Consider the following 15,778-nt stretch of genomic DNA (forward strand, 5'->3'; position numbering starts at 1 on the left):
GTGGCAGCAGTGGGATACTACTCAGCCTGGTTTATCCAGGGGAGCTGCAGAGGACTGGTGTTTGCGGACACCGTCCAGGGCTCAACAACCAGGGAGGCACAGGAGCATACCCAGCAGGCCATAGGGGAGGCATTCATGTTTCAGACGCTGCCAAGTCCAACCCTACCAGCTCAGCCATGGGACAAGGACCGGAGAGGAGTTACGACTGCAGCAGTAAATGGATGCTACAGGATCTGTGCCAGATGTAAAAGATTGAATACAGGAACACTGACACTCGGTCGGACTTGATCCGGAAATTGGTCTATTGGGAGACCCAGAATGATGCAGAGGATGATGAGGACACCGCCGATGTGGTATCAGAGGATGTAAACCGTGTGTCTCATCCTAGATCCAGTGACAGTCTGGAAACAAACCAAACCCAAGCAGACCGAGTCAAGGAATTGTTGACTGCATTGGGGCCTGAAGCTTCAAGGGAAGAGTGGGCTAGTGTTCTGCAATTTGTGTTGGGCGTTCCAATTTCCTTACCACCAGCACCTACCTCCAGGATAGACTACCACCAAGGAAGTCATCTTCGTTACAGAATGTGCCAGTGTTTAATGATTCCAGCACTGAGATAGATGAACACTTGCAAAACTTTGAGGTGCTAATGCGTATGCACCAGGTGCCCACAGCTGAGTGGTCCAAATACCTGTGGACAAGCTTGCCTCTCCGGGCCCAGGAGGCGGTCGATCACTTGGGCCTCAGGACTGCCTGGACAACGGAATTATTAAGGACACTTTATTGGCCCTTTTCACCATAACCCTCAAGAGACTAAGTTCCGGACTATGTTTCACCAGGGTGTCTCGTACGTCGAATTTGGCAGTCAACTCCGACGACACTGTAACCGCTGGCTTAATGGTCGGGTTGCCCACTCCGTTGCTGCCCTCCGGGATGTGATGGTGCTCGAACAGCTGCTGGAGAAGATAGACCCGGAAATCCGAGAATGGGTAACTGACAGGAAGCCCGATACCCCAGAGCAAGCAGCGCAATTGGCTGACAAATTTACAGCCAACCAACCCAGCTGGAGGCACGCTAGGCCCACCAATCCCAGGATATTCCTCAACCATGGATCCAAACAACCTCAAGACTCCTGTGCTGGACTAACTCATTACACCACAGAAGCCCCAGCAAGACAAAGGTTTACCAACAGAGCCAATTGTGGAGACACGGGGGTCAGTGGGTGCTCTCGTCCGCTGGCCCAGCCGCCTTTAGAAAGACAGCATGGCCCAGGGCTCATCCCAACTGAACGCCCGACCTCCTTAACCGTGGGCAGAACACTACTCAGACAACACAGGGTGAGGGAATCACAATATTAAGACTTTATTGGATCCCCAAACAATTAACGGCACATAGCACATAACCAGCAAAACACACAAATGTAACAGGCAACAGTTTCTCACCCTTCTGCTGGCTCACCAGGGATTTAGAATGTCTGTGCCTCAGAGCTTCCAAGGCTACTTACTCCAATCCAGCAGCACCCCGCTTTCGGCGGGCACCCACCGAGAATGGAATAACGCCAGATTTAGGAAGCTGGCTGAGGTCTGCAAAATCTGTAGCCAGGTGACCAAATTGTCCCAACCTGGGTTTCTTCCTTAAGTAGTCTCTGGTATGATGATGTGATATAATCCTGGCAGCCGAGTCGAAATCCCTAGACTGTGGTTATGGTCTCCAATTGGAATCGGAGTCCCTAGATTGAAGCCATGTAGCCAAGTGATCCTCTAGTCGGAGCCAAAGTCCCTAGACCGAGTCCACAAGGCATCCTGGTTCTGATCCCCTAGCCAGCTCCAAAGAGCTTAGACTGGATCATGCAACATCCATGCACAACCCCTGGTGACTCCATGAAGTCCCCTTCTATAGCCATAGCCTTCCCTTAGGATATACTGTGCCTTTATCGGGTTGGTTGTACAAGGTTGCTTCTCTTATTGGATGAATTTCAAGCTGCATGGATAATGTTCAGTTAAATGATGTGGACAGAAAGACTGAGGATATTTACATGTAGTCTGCAATCCACAACTAGGCAATGGCCACTGAGGTAATTTACATTAGATTAGCAATACAAAACTACATTACAATGAATGCTCAGAAGGGTCTGGCAGAAACAATAGTTTAGCAAGCATGAGTTAACACACAGAAGAACAATACGTCTGGCTAATGTAAGAAATTTAACCCACGACACACATTGAAAAAGTCTGTGTCGTCACAGATGGCGCGAATGTCCCAGTTTAATTACCGTATTCGGTTCCGGTCCGGCAAGAAGAACTCAAATGCAGATGCCCTGTCACGGGTGACGCGAGGTGTACCAGAGCATGAGGTAGATGAAGACCTTGAGGATACTGAAATTCCTGACCTGATGCGATTAATTGTGTTTGTAGACCTGGCACGTTTAAGTGGGGTGGTAACCGGACCCATGAGATTGTTGGGAAAAACCCATCAAGAGTGGGCTGACCTGCAAGTTGCGGATCCCGAGTTGTCACGAATAAAAGGGTGGTTGGATCGGAAAATTTGGCCTGAAAAGAAGGTTAGAGCCTGACTGAGTTCAGAGGGGCAGAAACTGCTACAACAGTGGGACAGATTAGTAATTGTAGAGGGAGTGTTGTATCGCTGGGTCTACTTAAAAATGGAGTTAGAGTATCGATGGCAGGTGTCAATCCCATCCTCGATAGTCTCTGATATCGCGCATGAGGCACATACCCAGGGTCCGCACTTTGGACCTGAGAAAACTTATCGTTGGTTGCACCGATTTGTGTACGCTTCCGGCCTAGAAGAAATAGTAAGGCAGGTGTGCGCTAAGTGCCGACCCTGTGAGTTAAATAAGTCTCCCGAACAAAGGGCTCCTGTTCAAACCATTGTGACGTCTGACTCGCTGGAGATGTTAATGATAGATTACCTGACGACTGGGTATTCCCAGAGTGGGTATCACTCGTGTCTAGTAATGACTGATCACTTCACAAAATTTGCTGTGGTCTTCCCACCAAAGATCAGACTACTGAATACGCCACGGAAGCAATCTGCAGACATTTCATCCCGATCTACAGGTGTCCTCAGTGAATATACTCGGATCAGGGAGCCTGCTTTCAGGGTAAGCTCATGAGAGAGTTACTCCAGGTGTACGGAATTCAACAATCACGGACAACCCCCTATCATCCACAGGGGAATGGGGTCTGTGAACGATTCAATCGTACACAGCTGCAGATGCTGAGGACGCTGGAACACCAGCAGAAGACGAGGTGGACTGAATTCCTCCCTGAACTGGTGTGGGCCTACAACAATCAGGTCCATGGCACCACCGGGTTTGCCCCATATATGATGATGTTTGGGCGACCGGGAAGAGAAGTCCAGGAACTGAACTTTCAGTACCTGGAGAACCTGAATATCGCACAGCTAGTGAGTGGGTTCAGAACCAACAAAGGAAGTTATGGGAAATCCACCTGTTGGTGGGGGCATGGATACAGGACAATCCCCATCAAGACCGTGGACGGGTATATAGAGAGGAGTTTCAGGTGGGTAATAGAGTACTTGTACGGGTTACCCGCCCAGGTGGAAAGTTGGATGATCGGTTGGAGCCTACGCCGTACACGGTTGTGGACGGGCCACTTGCAGGGGGTAAGTGTGTACACCGTGATTCCTCAGGGATGTGTCGGACCTCGACGTACAATGCATCGGAACTGGTTGAAGAAGTGCGTCTCCGACGCGCTCCTATGCCCACCTATTTCGTCTGACCCACCAGTCACGGGTCAACCGAATAAACCTGTGTGTGACTGCTGTGATGATTTCAGTAACGTGTCCTCAGATGACCAAGGTCCTGCATTGCAGATTCCGGTTGTTCCAGAACTGTCCCCAAGTGTCGTCATGCCGCCAGACATGGCAATCGCCCCCTCAAGTACAGCTGGTCCTGGCTTAAGGAGGTCAGAGAGGAGTACAGCTGGGTGTTCCCCGGATACGATACAACCCTGAAGAGTATGTATTGCACATAGAGTATAGAAAATGATTTGCGGGGATGCCAAATCTTAAGTGGGGTGGAGTGTAACAGGGTGGAAGACATACATATAGTGGTGTATATCTGTGCTATGATTTGAATAGCCACCGGGTGTCACTGTAGAGTATGACTGTGCACAGTTAATTTTTAAAATAGTGTGGCAGGTGGGGCGAGTGACGTTCGTGCGTATGCTGGAGCTGTTAAGGAGAGGAGAGTGTGGTACTGTGGGCTCGGTTGCTTTCTTTTGAGAAAAGGGAATGGCTGCTGATCTGTCTCCACAGTAGGATTTTTATTGCTCCGTCATAAAGGAGATGCTGAACATAAGGCCACGTCTCACTAAGCAACATCGCTAGCAACATCGCTGCTGAGGCACGACTTCTGTGACGCAACAGCGATGTTACTAGCGATGTTGCTGTGTGTGACATCCACCAACAACCTGGCCCCTGCTGTGAGGTCGCTGGTTGTTGCTGAATGTCCTGGACCATTTTTTAGTTGTTGCTCTCCCGCTGTGAAGCACACATCGCTGTGTGTGACAGCGAGAGAGCAACAACTGAATGTGCAGTGGGCAGGGAGCCGCCTTCTGCGGACGCTGGTAACAAAGGTAAATATCGGGTAACCAAGAAGCCCTTTCCTTGGTTACCCGATATTTACCTTCGTTACCAGCGTCCGCCGCTCTCATGCTGTCAGTGCCGGCTCCCTGCTCCTTCCACACATAGCCAGACTTCACATCGGGTAATTAACCCGATGTGTACTCTGGCTAGGAGTGCAGGGAGCCAGCACTAAGCGGTGTGCGCTGGTAACCAAGGTAAATATCGGGTTGGTTACCCGATATTTACCTTAGTTACCTAGCGCAGCATCGCTTCCACGCGTCGCTGCTGGCTGGGGGCTGGTCACTGGTTGCTGGTGAGATCTGTCTGTTTGACAGCTCACCAGCAACCCGTGTAGCGATGCTCCAGCGATCCCTGCCAGGTCAGGTTGCTGGTGGGATCGCTGGAGCGTCGCTTAGTGTGACGGTACCTTAAGGAAAGAAGTGTTTAACTCATGGTTTAAATAAACAAGAAGCAGAGTGAATATTGTGAGAAGAAAGAGAGATCTGCCACCTTGGGATAACAGACTGGCCTCCAAAGAGAGATACGCCATCTTGGGATAACAGACTGGCCTCCTGTGAATTAACCCTGAGTACTGTATCTGTGTGGCAAAAGACATCGAAAGAAGTCTGTGAGTTATAACTATTGAGAGACCGGTCAATGTGTGTTGATAGTTAGATAGGGACAGACTTACTTAAAGCAAAGACTCCTTAAAAAAAAAGACTACTGTTAAAGAGTTGTTTACAGAGAAAGGACTGTGCTAAATGAAGACGTATAAGCATTAATCCAGAAGGTATATAAAGTGAATCTGTGTTTTACCCATGGCATAGGACTAAAATTGTTTGAATGTTTTCTTTCTGATTCCTCCCTCTGCCCGGAGGCAGCGAAAGATAAACTAATTATATAAAAGTATGAATATATATACTGTATATAGTGTTAAGTGTTTTCTGCAGAGGGACTTAAAGGGAACCTGTCACCTGAAATTTTGCTATTAAACTAAAAGAATCCACTCCTGCAGCTCCTGGGCTGCATTCTAGAAAGGTTCATCTTGCTACTGGCCCCCCTTTCAGACCTAAATAAACACTTTATAAAATCTTATCTTTTGGTATGCTAATGAGGTTTTCTGGCCACGAGGGCGGGCTATATTGCGTCCGTTATACCCCCTCCTGCCGCTGTTCGCCGTTCCCCAGTGTTGATTGACAGATGACGCCGCCGCTCTCATGTTACTCAGTGCTGCTTAGGTCTCGCGCATGCCCAGTGGCAGTATCGCGGGACTGAGCACAGTTCAAATTGCGAGCAATGGTGATTGTATTGCACAGGCGCGAGATTATGGGCGGTTACTTGAATGACGCTGGTGATGACAATGTCACCACTAGCGTCATCCAAGTAGCCGCCCATAATGTCGTGCATGCCCAGTGGCACTATCGCGGGACTGAGCACAGTTCAAATTCCGAGCACTGGTGATCGTATTGCGCAGGCGCGAGATTATGGGCGGGTACTTGGATGACGCTAGTGATGACATTGTCATCACCAGCGTCATTCAAGTACCCGCCTATAATCTTGCGCCTGAGCAATACAATCACCGTCGCTTGCAATTTGAACTGTGCTCAGTCCCGCGATACTGCCACTGGGCATGCAGGAGACTTCAGGAGCATTGAGTAACATGAGAGCAGCGGCGTCATCTGTCAATCAACACTGGGGGACGGCGAACACTGAGATACTGCCACTGGGCATGCGTGAGACTTCAGGATCACTGAGTAACATGAGAGCGGCGGCGTCATCTGTCAATCAACACTAGGGGACGGCGAACAGCGGCGGGAGGGGGAATAACGGACGCAATACAGCCCGCCCTCGTGGCCAGAAAACCTCATTAGCATACCAAAAGGTAAGATTTTATAAAGTGTTTATTTATGTCTGAAAGGGGGGCCAGTAGCAAGATGAACCTTTCTAGAATGCAGCCCAGGAGCTGTAGGAGGGGATTCTTTTAGTTTAATAGCGAAATTTGAGGTGACAGGTTCCCTTTAAGGGGAGAATTGGCCGGGTACCCTATGTAAATTGTGAATATAAGGTAGGTGGCGGTTGTAAGATTGTACTCTTGGAGAGACCACGTACCGCAATCCATAGTAGCGCTTCCCGGGTAAACCCCATTAATATTTAAGGGAGGGAGTAGATAGCCGGAGAATATAGTCCTCACCCTCCCTACGGGTACTTGACGTTCTCTGAGCTGCATAGATTGTTAACTGTATTGTTCAGGCTGTTGTGGCCTATAAGCTGTAAGGAGTTATGATTGTTAATTGAAACGCATAAACAAAACTGTTATTTATCATCATTGTGTCTCTGAGTCCTCCATAGCACCACCGTATCTATCTACCTACAACACTGACATTCGGGTGTTGCAAACTCTGAACTCTTCCTGAGTTAAAACATTATTAGTATTGTTGTTTCTAAATGATCATGAACTTGTTTTCTTTGCATTATTTTAAGTCTAAAAGCAATGCATTTTTTTGTTATTTTGATCATTTCTCATTTTCAGAATATAAATACAAAATTTATTGCTTGGAAATTCGGAGACATATTGTCAGTAGTTTATAGAATAAAAGAACAATTTACATTTTACTCAAATATACGAGACGCTGCTGATAAGTCTTTGGCTTTACCCAGAAAGAAACAAGATAGGATGATGAAACTTTACATTTATTCCACATACTCTCCACTGATGTCAACACACTTCTTACATTGGTATTCCAAGTTTTGTAAGCCTACCAAAAAGAAGGATTTCAGTTGTGCCTCAAACCAGGCATCTGTAGCAGCCATGGCATCAGAAATGGTGTGAAATTTGGTACCCTTGAGATGTCTCTTTAGATTTGGAAACAGGTGATAGTCGGAGGGAATTAGATCTGATGAATAAGGTGGGTGATCAACCAGCTGGAAGCCCAGCTCTGCCAGTTTCTCTATGGTCGTTTGTGTACTGTGAGCGGAGGCATTGTCTTGCAGAAACAAGATTCCTTTGGACAGCTTGCTGCACCTTTTGGCCTTGAGAGCTGCCTTCAATTGCTCCAAAAATTCAATATAATAGCTTTCATTGATTGTGGAACCCTTTTGAAGGTAGTCCACTAGCAGCACACCCTCTTTATCCCAGAACACAGACGCCATCACCTTAGTGTCACGCTGGTTTCTTTCCAGCGAGACTCGCCCTCATTTAATTGGATGTTTTTTCCTTTTAGCACCTAAAGGGTTAATGCTTCTTTTGCAAGTCTGCTTAGAGGCATTCCATCAGGTGCTCTAAGTTATTTATTAGGCTGGACCTTTAAAAGGTTCCAGCATCCTTCACACAGTGCTGGTTATTTTCTCTCCACAGTTGATAGAGACAGCCTGTGTGTTTGGCCGTGTTATTTCCTAATTCCTGTAGCCTTCTGCAAACAATGTGAAGTTTGCAGAAGCGATGTTATTTTGTTGTTTTTCTTTATTTTATTTTTTTTTGTGCTGTTCCCTGGAGTTGTACCATTGAACAGGAAGGAGGTCTTTAGACCAGGGTCCGTGTAGGAGACAAGGAGAGGTCGGAGGGTTATGCCTCGCTACCTTCTAGCATACCCGTGGCTTGAGGGCAAGTCAGGGTTCGCTAGCTTACAGGGTCAGAGAAGCCCCTGTTCTTGGATAGCAGTCCTTACGCGCGACACTTAGTGGCTGATTTTTGCACCCTGAACTTCTTTGGATGAGGAGAACTACTGTGCCTCCATGCTTTTGACTGCTCCTTGTTTTCAATGTCATACAAATAAATCCAGATCTCATCCATAGTGACTAGTCAATCCAGGAAGTTCTTATCAGTCCGGATACGCTTACAAATGGACCGGGAAGCTTTCACTCACATGCTTCTCTGATCTGTTGTCAAACATTTGGGGACCCACTTTGCAGATACTTTCCTCAAGTCCAAATGTTCATGGATAATGACACAAGCACGTTCACAGGAAATCCCCATGATGTCTGCTATCTGCTATTCCTTTTGCTGAAATTCGTCGATTCTCAAGTATGAGGTTGTGCACAGCATTGAGAATCTGCAGACCAACAACCACTCAGTCGTCCAGGACATTCCTCATCCTTGGTGCTGAAGTGGCCTGTTTTAAATTGGGCAACCCAGTTCTTTACTGTGGAATATGAATGGCATTGATCCCCCAATGTCTGCGACATATCACCATGAATATCCTTTGCGGACTTTCCTTGCAGAAAAAAGAATTTTATCACCCATCTGCTCTCAGTTGCTGTGAATATCGCATTAGACGCCACCATTTTGTTTTCCTGTTTGCGTAGAACACTGTTGCCATAAGCAACAAACACAAAATTTTGAAAACATATATTAGACACATAAGGCTTTCATATGAGGTAACATTTGTTACCATAGAAATAAAAGGAGATCACAAAGCCAAAGACTTATCTGCAGCCCCTTGTATAACTATAAAGAGAAAAATCAGAAAAACTGACAATTTTGCAGTGGTCTCTTAATTTTTGCCAGAGCTGTATATAAGAAGAAGCAACAGACTGTGCTTTCCTATACATTGGGCCATTACAAAAAAGTATATGATGTGGTATAATTTTTTCACATTGAGCATAATAGCCAACGCATACCAATGTATGACTATACAGTGGTATATGTCTGCAGTATATGATAGTGAATAATCTCAAAATATAGCAGTGTTTTTGTTTGAATACAGACTAAAGGCCGCTTTACACACTACGACATCGCTAAAGCGATGTCGTTGGGGTCACGGAATTTGTGACGCACATCCGGCCGCTTTAGCGATGTTGTTGCGTGTGACAGCTATTAGCGATTTTGATTTGTTGCAAAAACGTTCAAAATCGGTAATCGTTTACATGGCCCCCTATTCTTAATTATCGTTGCTGCTGCAGCAGCGATGTTTTCGTCGTTCCTGCGGCAGCACACATCGCTGTGTGTGACACCGCAGGAACGAGGAACCTCTCCTTACCTGCGTCCCGCCAGCAATGAGGAAGGAAGGAGGTGGGCGGGATGTTTGTCCCGCTCATCTCCGCCCCTCCGCTTTGATTGGGCGGCCGTTTAGTGACGTCGCTATGACGCCGAACGCACCGCCCCCTTAGAAAGGAGGCGGTACGCCGGTCACAGCGACGTCGCTATGCAGGTAGGTATGTGTGACGGCTCCGCGCGATTTTGTGCGCCACGGGCAGCGATATGCCAGTGTCGCACAAACGATGGGCGCGGGTACGCACGCTAGAGATATCGGTACCGATATCGCAGCGTGTAAAGCGGCCTTTAGTCCACATGTTCAGTATTGTATCAGTATTTTACCTCAGTATTTGTAGCCAAAACCAGGACCGGGTGAAAAATGCAGAAGTGGTGATGAACTTCTATAAAATGTTTCCGCTGCCTGTTCTATTCCTGGTTTTGACTTACAAATAATGAGTTACAAAACTCACCAAATACTGAACATGTGAACGTGACCTTAAACTGTGCCATTCTATAAACTCTGAAAATCCAAGAATATTCAATAATCGGAATTGGGGAAATTGTTTAAATGAGGTTGCACAATGGAACGGCCTTGGAACAAGGGCAGAGCAGTGCTCATCAGCCCCTGCCCCGACATGCAGTGGTGTGATGAGGTCACTACTGCTGTTGCTGGCACCGCAGCATACAGGAGGCGAGGACTCATCTGGAAATCGTAAGCTCTCCTGGAAGAGCCAAAGAATAAATTACCTATTGCAGGAGGAGGGGGGTCAGTGTTACTATGAGGGCACCTTATGAGTTAACAAGTAGGAAATTGTGATTGACGCACAATATGGAGAGGGGCAGTATGTGTGGGAAACATTATGGAGAGGGGCAAGGTGTGTAGTGGACATTATGGAGAGGGGCAGATTGTTTGAGGGATATTATGGAGAGGGGCAAGATGTGTGGGGGCATTATGGATAAGGGCAGTGTGAGGGGAATAGTACAGAGAGGGGTAATGAGGGTGAGATATTTTTATTTAAGGGACGTTATAATTACACTTTTATTTTTAAGGACTGCTGAAGGCTGGACAAAAGGGAAGTCTGGAAAGATGAGCTGTGGGAGTGATCACATCATGGCGCCTATACTATGGCAAAAGGGATGGAGACTAAAAGAGATGGCAACGACTTCAATCAGAAAAGATGTCATCTATAAGGTACCTGGATGTAAATGTATATTTGTGATACTGCCTATGTCCCATCAGTACTGTGATTTCTGTATGGTCTGCAAATAGCAAAAACTCCTAGTATCTTCTTACGATTTTTAAGAACATAATGGGAGTTGCAGGTTCACGTGATACAAATGTATAGGAGTCTGAGCTGATTCAATTGATCACTGTACTAAGCTTGGTGATGTATTTCTGTACTGATGGTGGCTCTGGCACTTAATTCATGTACTTATGGTGGTGCTGGTCATGTAGCAATCCAAAACGTGCTTCAGGTTAAAAGTGAAAAATCTTCAAAATTTAGTTTTGAGATTATGAGGAGTATGTTGTTGAGTTTCTGCTCCACAAATTGTGGATTGCGTCAGCTTGCGTTCACACACATTTTTTAAAGCAGAAACTATCCAAATCCCTCTCAAATACTGAATCTTGTTTTTGATAATGTATTAATGTACTGCCGGTGGTTCTGCTGATGTATTCATGTAAGCACCCTTTAATTTTTTTTTCCGGCCCATCGGATTGGTTCAGTAACACAATTTGGCATTTGAACCAAAAAATGTTGTGCACCCCTCCACAAATCAATAAATAATAAATGTAACGATAATTGGAGATAATCCATTTATTTGTATATATTGTTCACTTCTTTAATAGAAACAACTTACACTGATTGCTAATACTGGTCCTACTTTGTACATGGCATACCGGTCTGTTCCTGCACATATATTGGCAATTTCGTCTTCAGGGTTTCCCAGTTTCAATTCTCCAGTAATGTACTGAGCGAATGCTTTCATCCTCCATGGACTTCCTCCAACACATACAAACTGTAAAGAGAAAAATAAAGCTTATTCGACTGAAAAGGACAAGGCTGGAATACCCAAGAGCTATGAGTATGGTATGTAGGTAGAAAGAGAAATGTAGACAATGTAGTGCACAGCATTCGGACAAACAGCTGATTGATGGCAAAACCTAAACCCTCAATCATCATTATGATAGGCCACCAATATTGTGATTCCAAAAAATACTTTTAACCAGACTTTTGATCATTAACTTATTCATAAATGTTTTCAGCATTTCTTACCTTAACATCACCAAACAATGCTGGAAAATCATGTGTGTTCGTTCCGAGATCAAAGTGGTACAATATGTCTTCTTTTATTTTCTCTAGGTGAGGGTTAGAAAGGTGAATGTGCCCTTCCTCTCTATGAAAAAAAACAGAAATAGTAACTGATGGTAATAAAAGTAATAAAGGTATTGCATCATGTTATGCACATAACAGTTATTCATGAACTGTTGGCAAAACCCTGTCTTTATATGTTCCAAGGGTTGACACACTAAAAGCATCACTCCAGCGTTTTTTTTTCCAGCGCTGGAGTGGTCCTTTTAACTTAAGCTTTTTTCAGCGTTGCTCTTGTCCTTCGGCGCCATTTAGTGATCACAACATCTGACTGGCCAGAAGTGACATCACAAGCTCTCAATGCAAGTTTATGAGAGACAGAACGAGATTCTTATAGAGTTGTATTGAGTTGAAAACTCTGCAGTGCTCCATGAAACACTGGAGCTGCAGGCAGGACACAAATCATTGGAGACAATTTGTCAATGGGCAGTGGGCAGTGTTTATAGCCCGCTTTAAACAGGCTAATACGAATTGTAATGAGACAGAACGATTGATAATAGTCACCATAAAGAATGCATGTTGTTGGCAGCGCATCCCCTATTTACAAGCATGTTGTGTGATTTATATGCCTACATAAACTATCCAGTCAGCCGACAAACCTGCACTTTTGTAGGAATGTTTGCCCAGGTCCATTATTGGGTTATGCATGTTTCTTCACTAGAGAAGAGTGAACTTAAAGTTTGGTGTTCGTAACGAACTCAGACTTTTCCAAGAGAACAAAGTTCAGGTTTGGAGTTGGGTGCTTTACGAATGCAAACCACTTGCGTGAGCATCGCTGCTCTCGGCTATGCACTGTTCTCGGCCCAGTGTGAGCCGCTTGCTGTGTTTGATCGGCTCAAACTGGAGTAAAGAACAGCGTATTCAGATGTAGAGTGTGCACCAAACAAAAAAAAAAATTAAAAAAGTGGAAGTGTTCACTTTATGACTGGCTGCATTTGAGCAGAGACCTGAACTGCCCAATTAGTGTCTTCAAATGAAGTTCAGGTCAAATCCGGTTCAAAGACTGAACTTTAAAAAAGTTCAGCTGGACCAGCAGAACCTGAACTTCTACAGGTCCGCTCATTTCTGTTCTTCACTAATTGTTGGTAGTGTCACAAGTGTGTCATGGGTGACAGACATTCCTGTGGTGTCCGGCTACAATTTTGTTGCTATCAATTCATGTATGATGTTATAGTATTTACGTATTATTATATATTGTATATCTTTACATGTGCATTTATACTTGTTATGCTCTATATTTATATATATTGGTATTTCGTTCCATTTCTGTGTAGAGTTTGACAATATTTGTAAAAATGCACATAGATCAATAATTCATATTTTGGTAACACTATGCATGTTGTTTATGCCTTACACTGGTCTACAAAAAAAAAAAATTCTGGCATGGACTTTAAGAACAGTTTTAGACTAATTTGAAGGTGTTGAATTCAAATCTGATCTTATAATTTCTCTATCACATCACGTTTTTGTGCTATAGGTTTATATCCCATTTTCATGAATTCCATGAAAAATATAAGTAGTGTATCAAAAGTGTCGGTTTATACGGTTCACTAAGGTAAATTTAGTTTTCATTTAGTCTCCCAATAAATGTGAGAATATCTTTGTTTTCTTTGAACATGCTGTGGAGACATGGAGCTCAGTGGGTGCTCTCGTCCACTAAAACCCGCCACCTTTAGAAAGACAGCGTGGCTCAGGGCTCATCCCAACTGAACGCCGGCCTCCTTAACCGTGGACGTAACACTACTCAGACAACACAGGGTGAGGGAACCACAATAATTAGACTTTATTGGATCCCCAAACAATTAACGGCACATAACACATAACCAGCAAAACACACAAATGTAACAGGCAACAGAGTCTCACCCTTCCGCTGGCTCACCAGGGATTTAGAATGTCCGTGCCTCAGAGGTTCCAGGGCCGCTTCCTCCAAACCAGCAGCACCCCGCTTTTGGCGGGCACCCACCGAGAAAGGAATAGCACCAGATTTAGGAAGCTGGCTGAGGTCTGCAAAGTCTGCTCCAGGTGACTAAACTGTCCCAACCTGAGTGTCCTCCTTAGATAGTCCTGTATGATGTTACAATCCTGGCAGCCGGAGTCGAAATCCCTAGGCTGTGGATATGGTCTCCAACCGGAACCGGAGTCCCTAGATTGAAGCCATAAGATATCCTGATCCTCTAGTCAGCTCCAAAGAGCTTAGACTGGATCCATCAGTATCCATCAACAACCACCTGGTGGCTTAAAGAAATCCCTTTTATAGCCACAGTCTTCCACTTGGATACACTGCGTCCTCATCGATTGGTTGGACAAGATCGCCTCTCCCATTGGATGAATCTCAAGCTGCATGGACAATGTTCATTTAAATGATGTGCATAGAAAGACTGAAGATATCTACATGAAGTCTGCAAGTCACAGACTCGACAATGGCTACTAAGGTAATCACATTAGCAATACACAACTACAATACAATGGTTACTGGAAAAGTCTGGAGAACCATACGTCTGGCTTTGAGTGGCCAACACAATTACATTGAGACAACAAGAGTCTTGTAAAAACAATGAGGGACTTATCCCCCGTCTATAGACAATCTATCATGCTGTCTGGCTGAATGTTAAGAAACTTTAACCCATGAGAGTCCATGTCGTCAAACATGCATAATTCCCATTTGTTATGATAAGTAAACAAACAGTTTTCAACGTACACAACAGTCATGTGCAGGTACCCTTTTATGTATTGAAATTTTCAATGAATTTTGATATTTATTGTTTTTATCCTGCTGTTTTTCTGTTTGTTTTTTTTTGTTTGTGAATCAATACCTAAGGTGTGGGGGGGGGGGCAGAAATTCAATGAACAACTCAGGTAGATAACAACTTTTATCTTGTATTTCTCTGCAGGATATTTTGATGATCTAACAATGGCCTCTCCATCTCGCAGAAGACAGTGCTCAAATGATCCAAATATTTTTTGTTACATCTGTGGAAACTTTACTATGAAGACTCAGAGGCGCAACATTACTGACTTTGCTAAGAGGGTGTATTTTGCGTACTTCAAAGTAAAACATGGAGACCAAGACAAGCATTGGGCTCCTCACAAATTGTGCAAAACCTGTATTGAGAGCTTGAAATCATGGTTTCAAGGAAAGAATGCTAAACTTCAGTTTGGAGTTCCTATGGTTTGGAGAGAACCAAGCAATCATTTAGAAGACTGCCTTGTCGATGTAAAAGGTTTAAATAAGAAAAACAAGCAATAGTTGCAATACCCGAGTATCCCTTCAGCTATTCGACCAGTTGCCCATAGTGGAGACATACCTGTTCCAAAAATTACTGCGCTTCCAGAAAACGTTGACACAGATCTCTCCTCACATTGTTATACTGATGAAGAAGACAGTCCAGATATTTTTCAGTCATGTGATGAAGATTGTGACAAACCAATTCTGTTTACTCAGTCTGCTTTGAATGATCTGGTTAGAAATCTTTATCTACCAAAAGAGTCTGCTGAACTATTGGCTTGAAGACTACAAGAGAATCGAATGTTGAAACCCGGAACAAGTGTCTCATTTTATCGTAACAGGGAAGCAGAACTGCGTAAGTACTTCCATTCAGATGGCCAGCTTGTTTATTGTACTGATGTTAAAGGGCTACTTTTCTTTATGGGACTTCCAGCATATGATTCAAGGGATTGGAAGCTTTTTATGGATAGTTCCAGAAGTTTAAAATGTGTTCTGTTACACAATGGAAATAAGTATAGCTCTGTACCAATAGGTCATTCTGTAAAACTTAAAGAAGAATATAAAAACATCAAGATTGTTCTAGAGCGGTTACAATATAATGTT

At 44.6% G+C, this 15,778-nt stretch overlaps 1 protein-coding gene across 4 annotated transcripts in view; it reads right to left on the minus strand.

Moving 5' to 3' along the window:
* The window catches only part of UPP1 (uridine phosphorylase 1), a 178,422-nt gene that overhangs the window by 67,948 nt on the left and 94,696 nt on the right, over positions 1-15,778 (minus strand). For 3 of the 4 annotated variants that reach the window (XM_075316557.1, XM_075316560.1, XM_075316558.1), the window contains exons 3-4: positions 11,854-11,974; positions 11,438-11,596 (exon numbers count right to left, since the gene is read on the minus strand). In XM_075316557.1, coding sequence (XP_075172672.1) covers positions 11,438-11,596; positions 11,854-11,974 — 280 coding nt within the window. Of the gene's footprint in view, positions 1-11,437; positions 11,597-11,853; positions 11,975-15,778 lie in introns of those variants that run through there. The other variant, XM_075316559.1, reaches the window with a different exon arrangement.

The sequence above is a fragment of the Anomaloglossus baeobatrachus genome, chromosome 6 (assembly GCF_048569485.1).
Source record: "Anomaloglossus baeobatrachus isolate aAnoBae1 chromosome 6, aAnoBae1.hap1, whole genome shotgun sequence".
Classification (NCBI taxonomy): Eukaryota; Metazoa; Chordata; class Amphibia; order Anura; family Aromobatidae; genus Anomaloglossus; species Anomaloglossus baeobatrachus.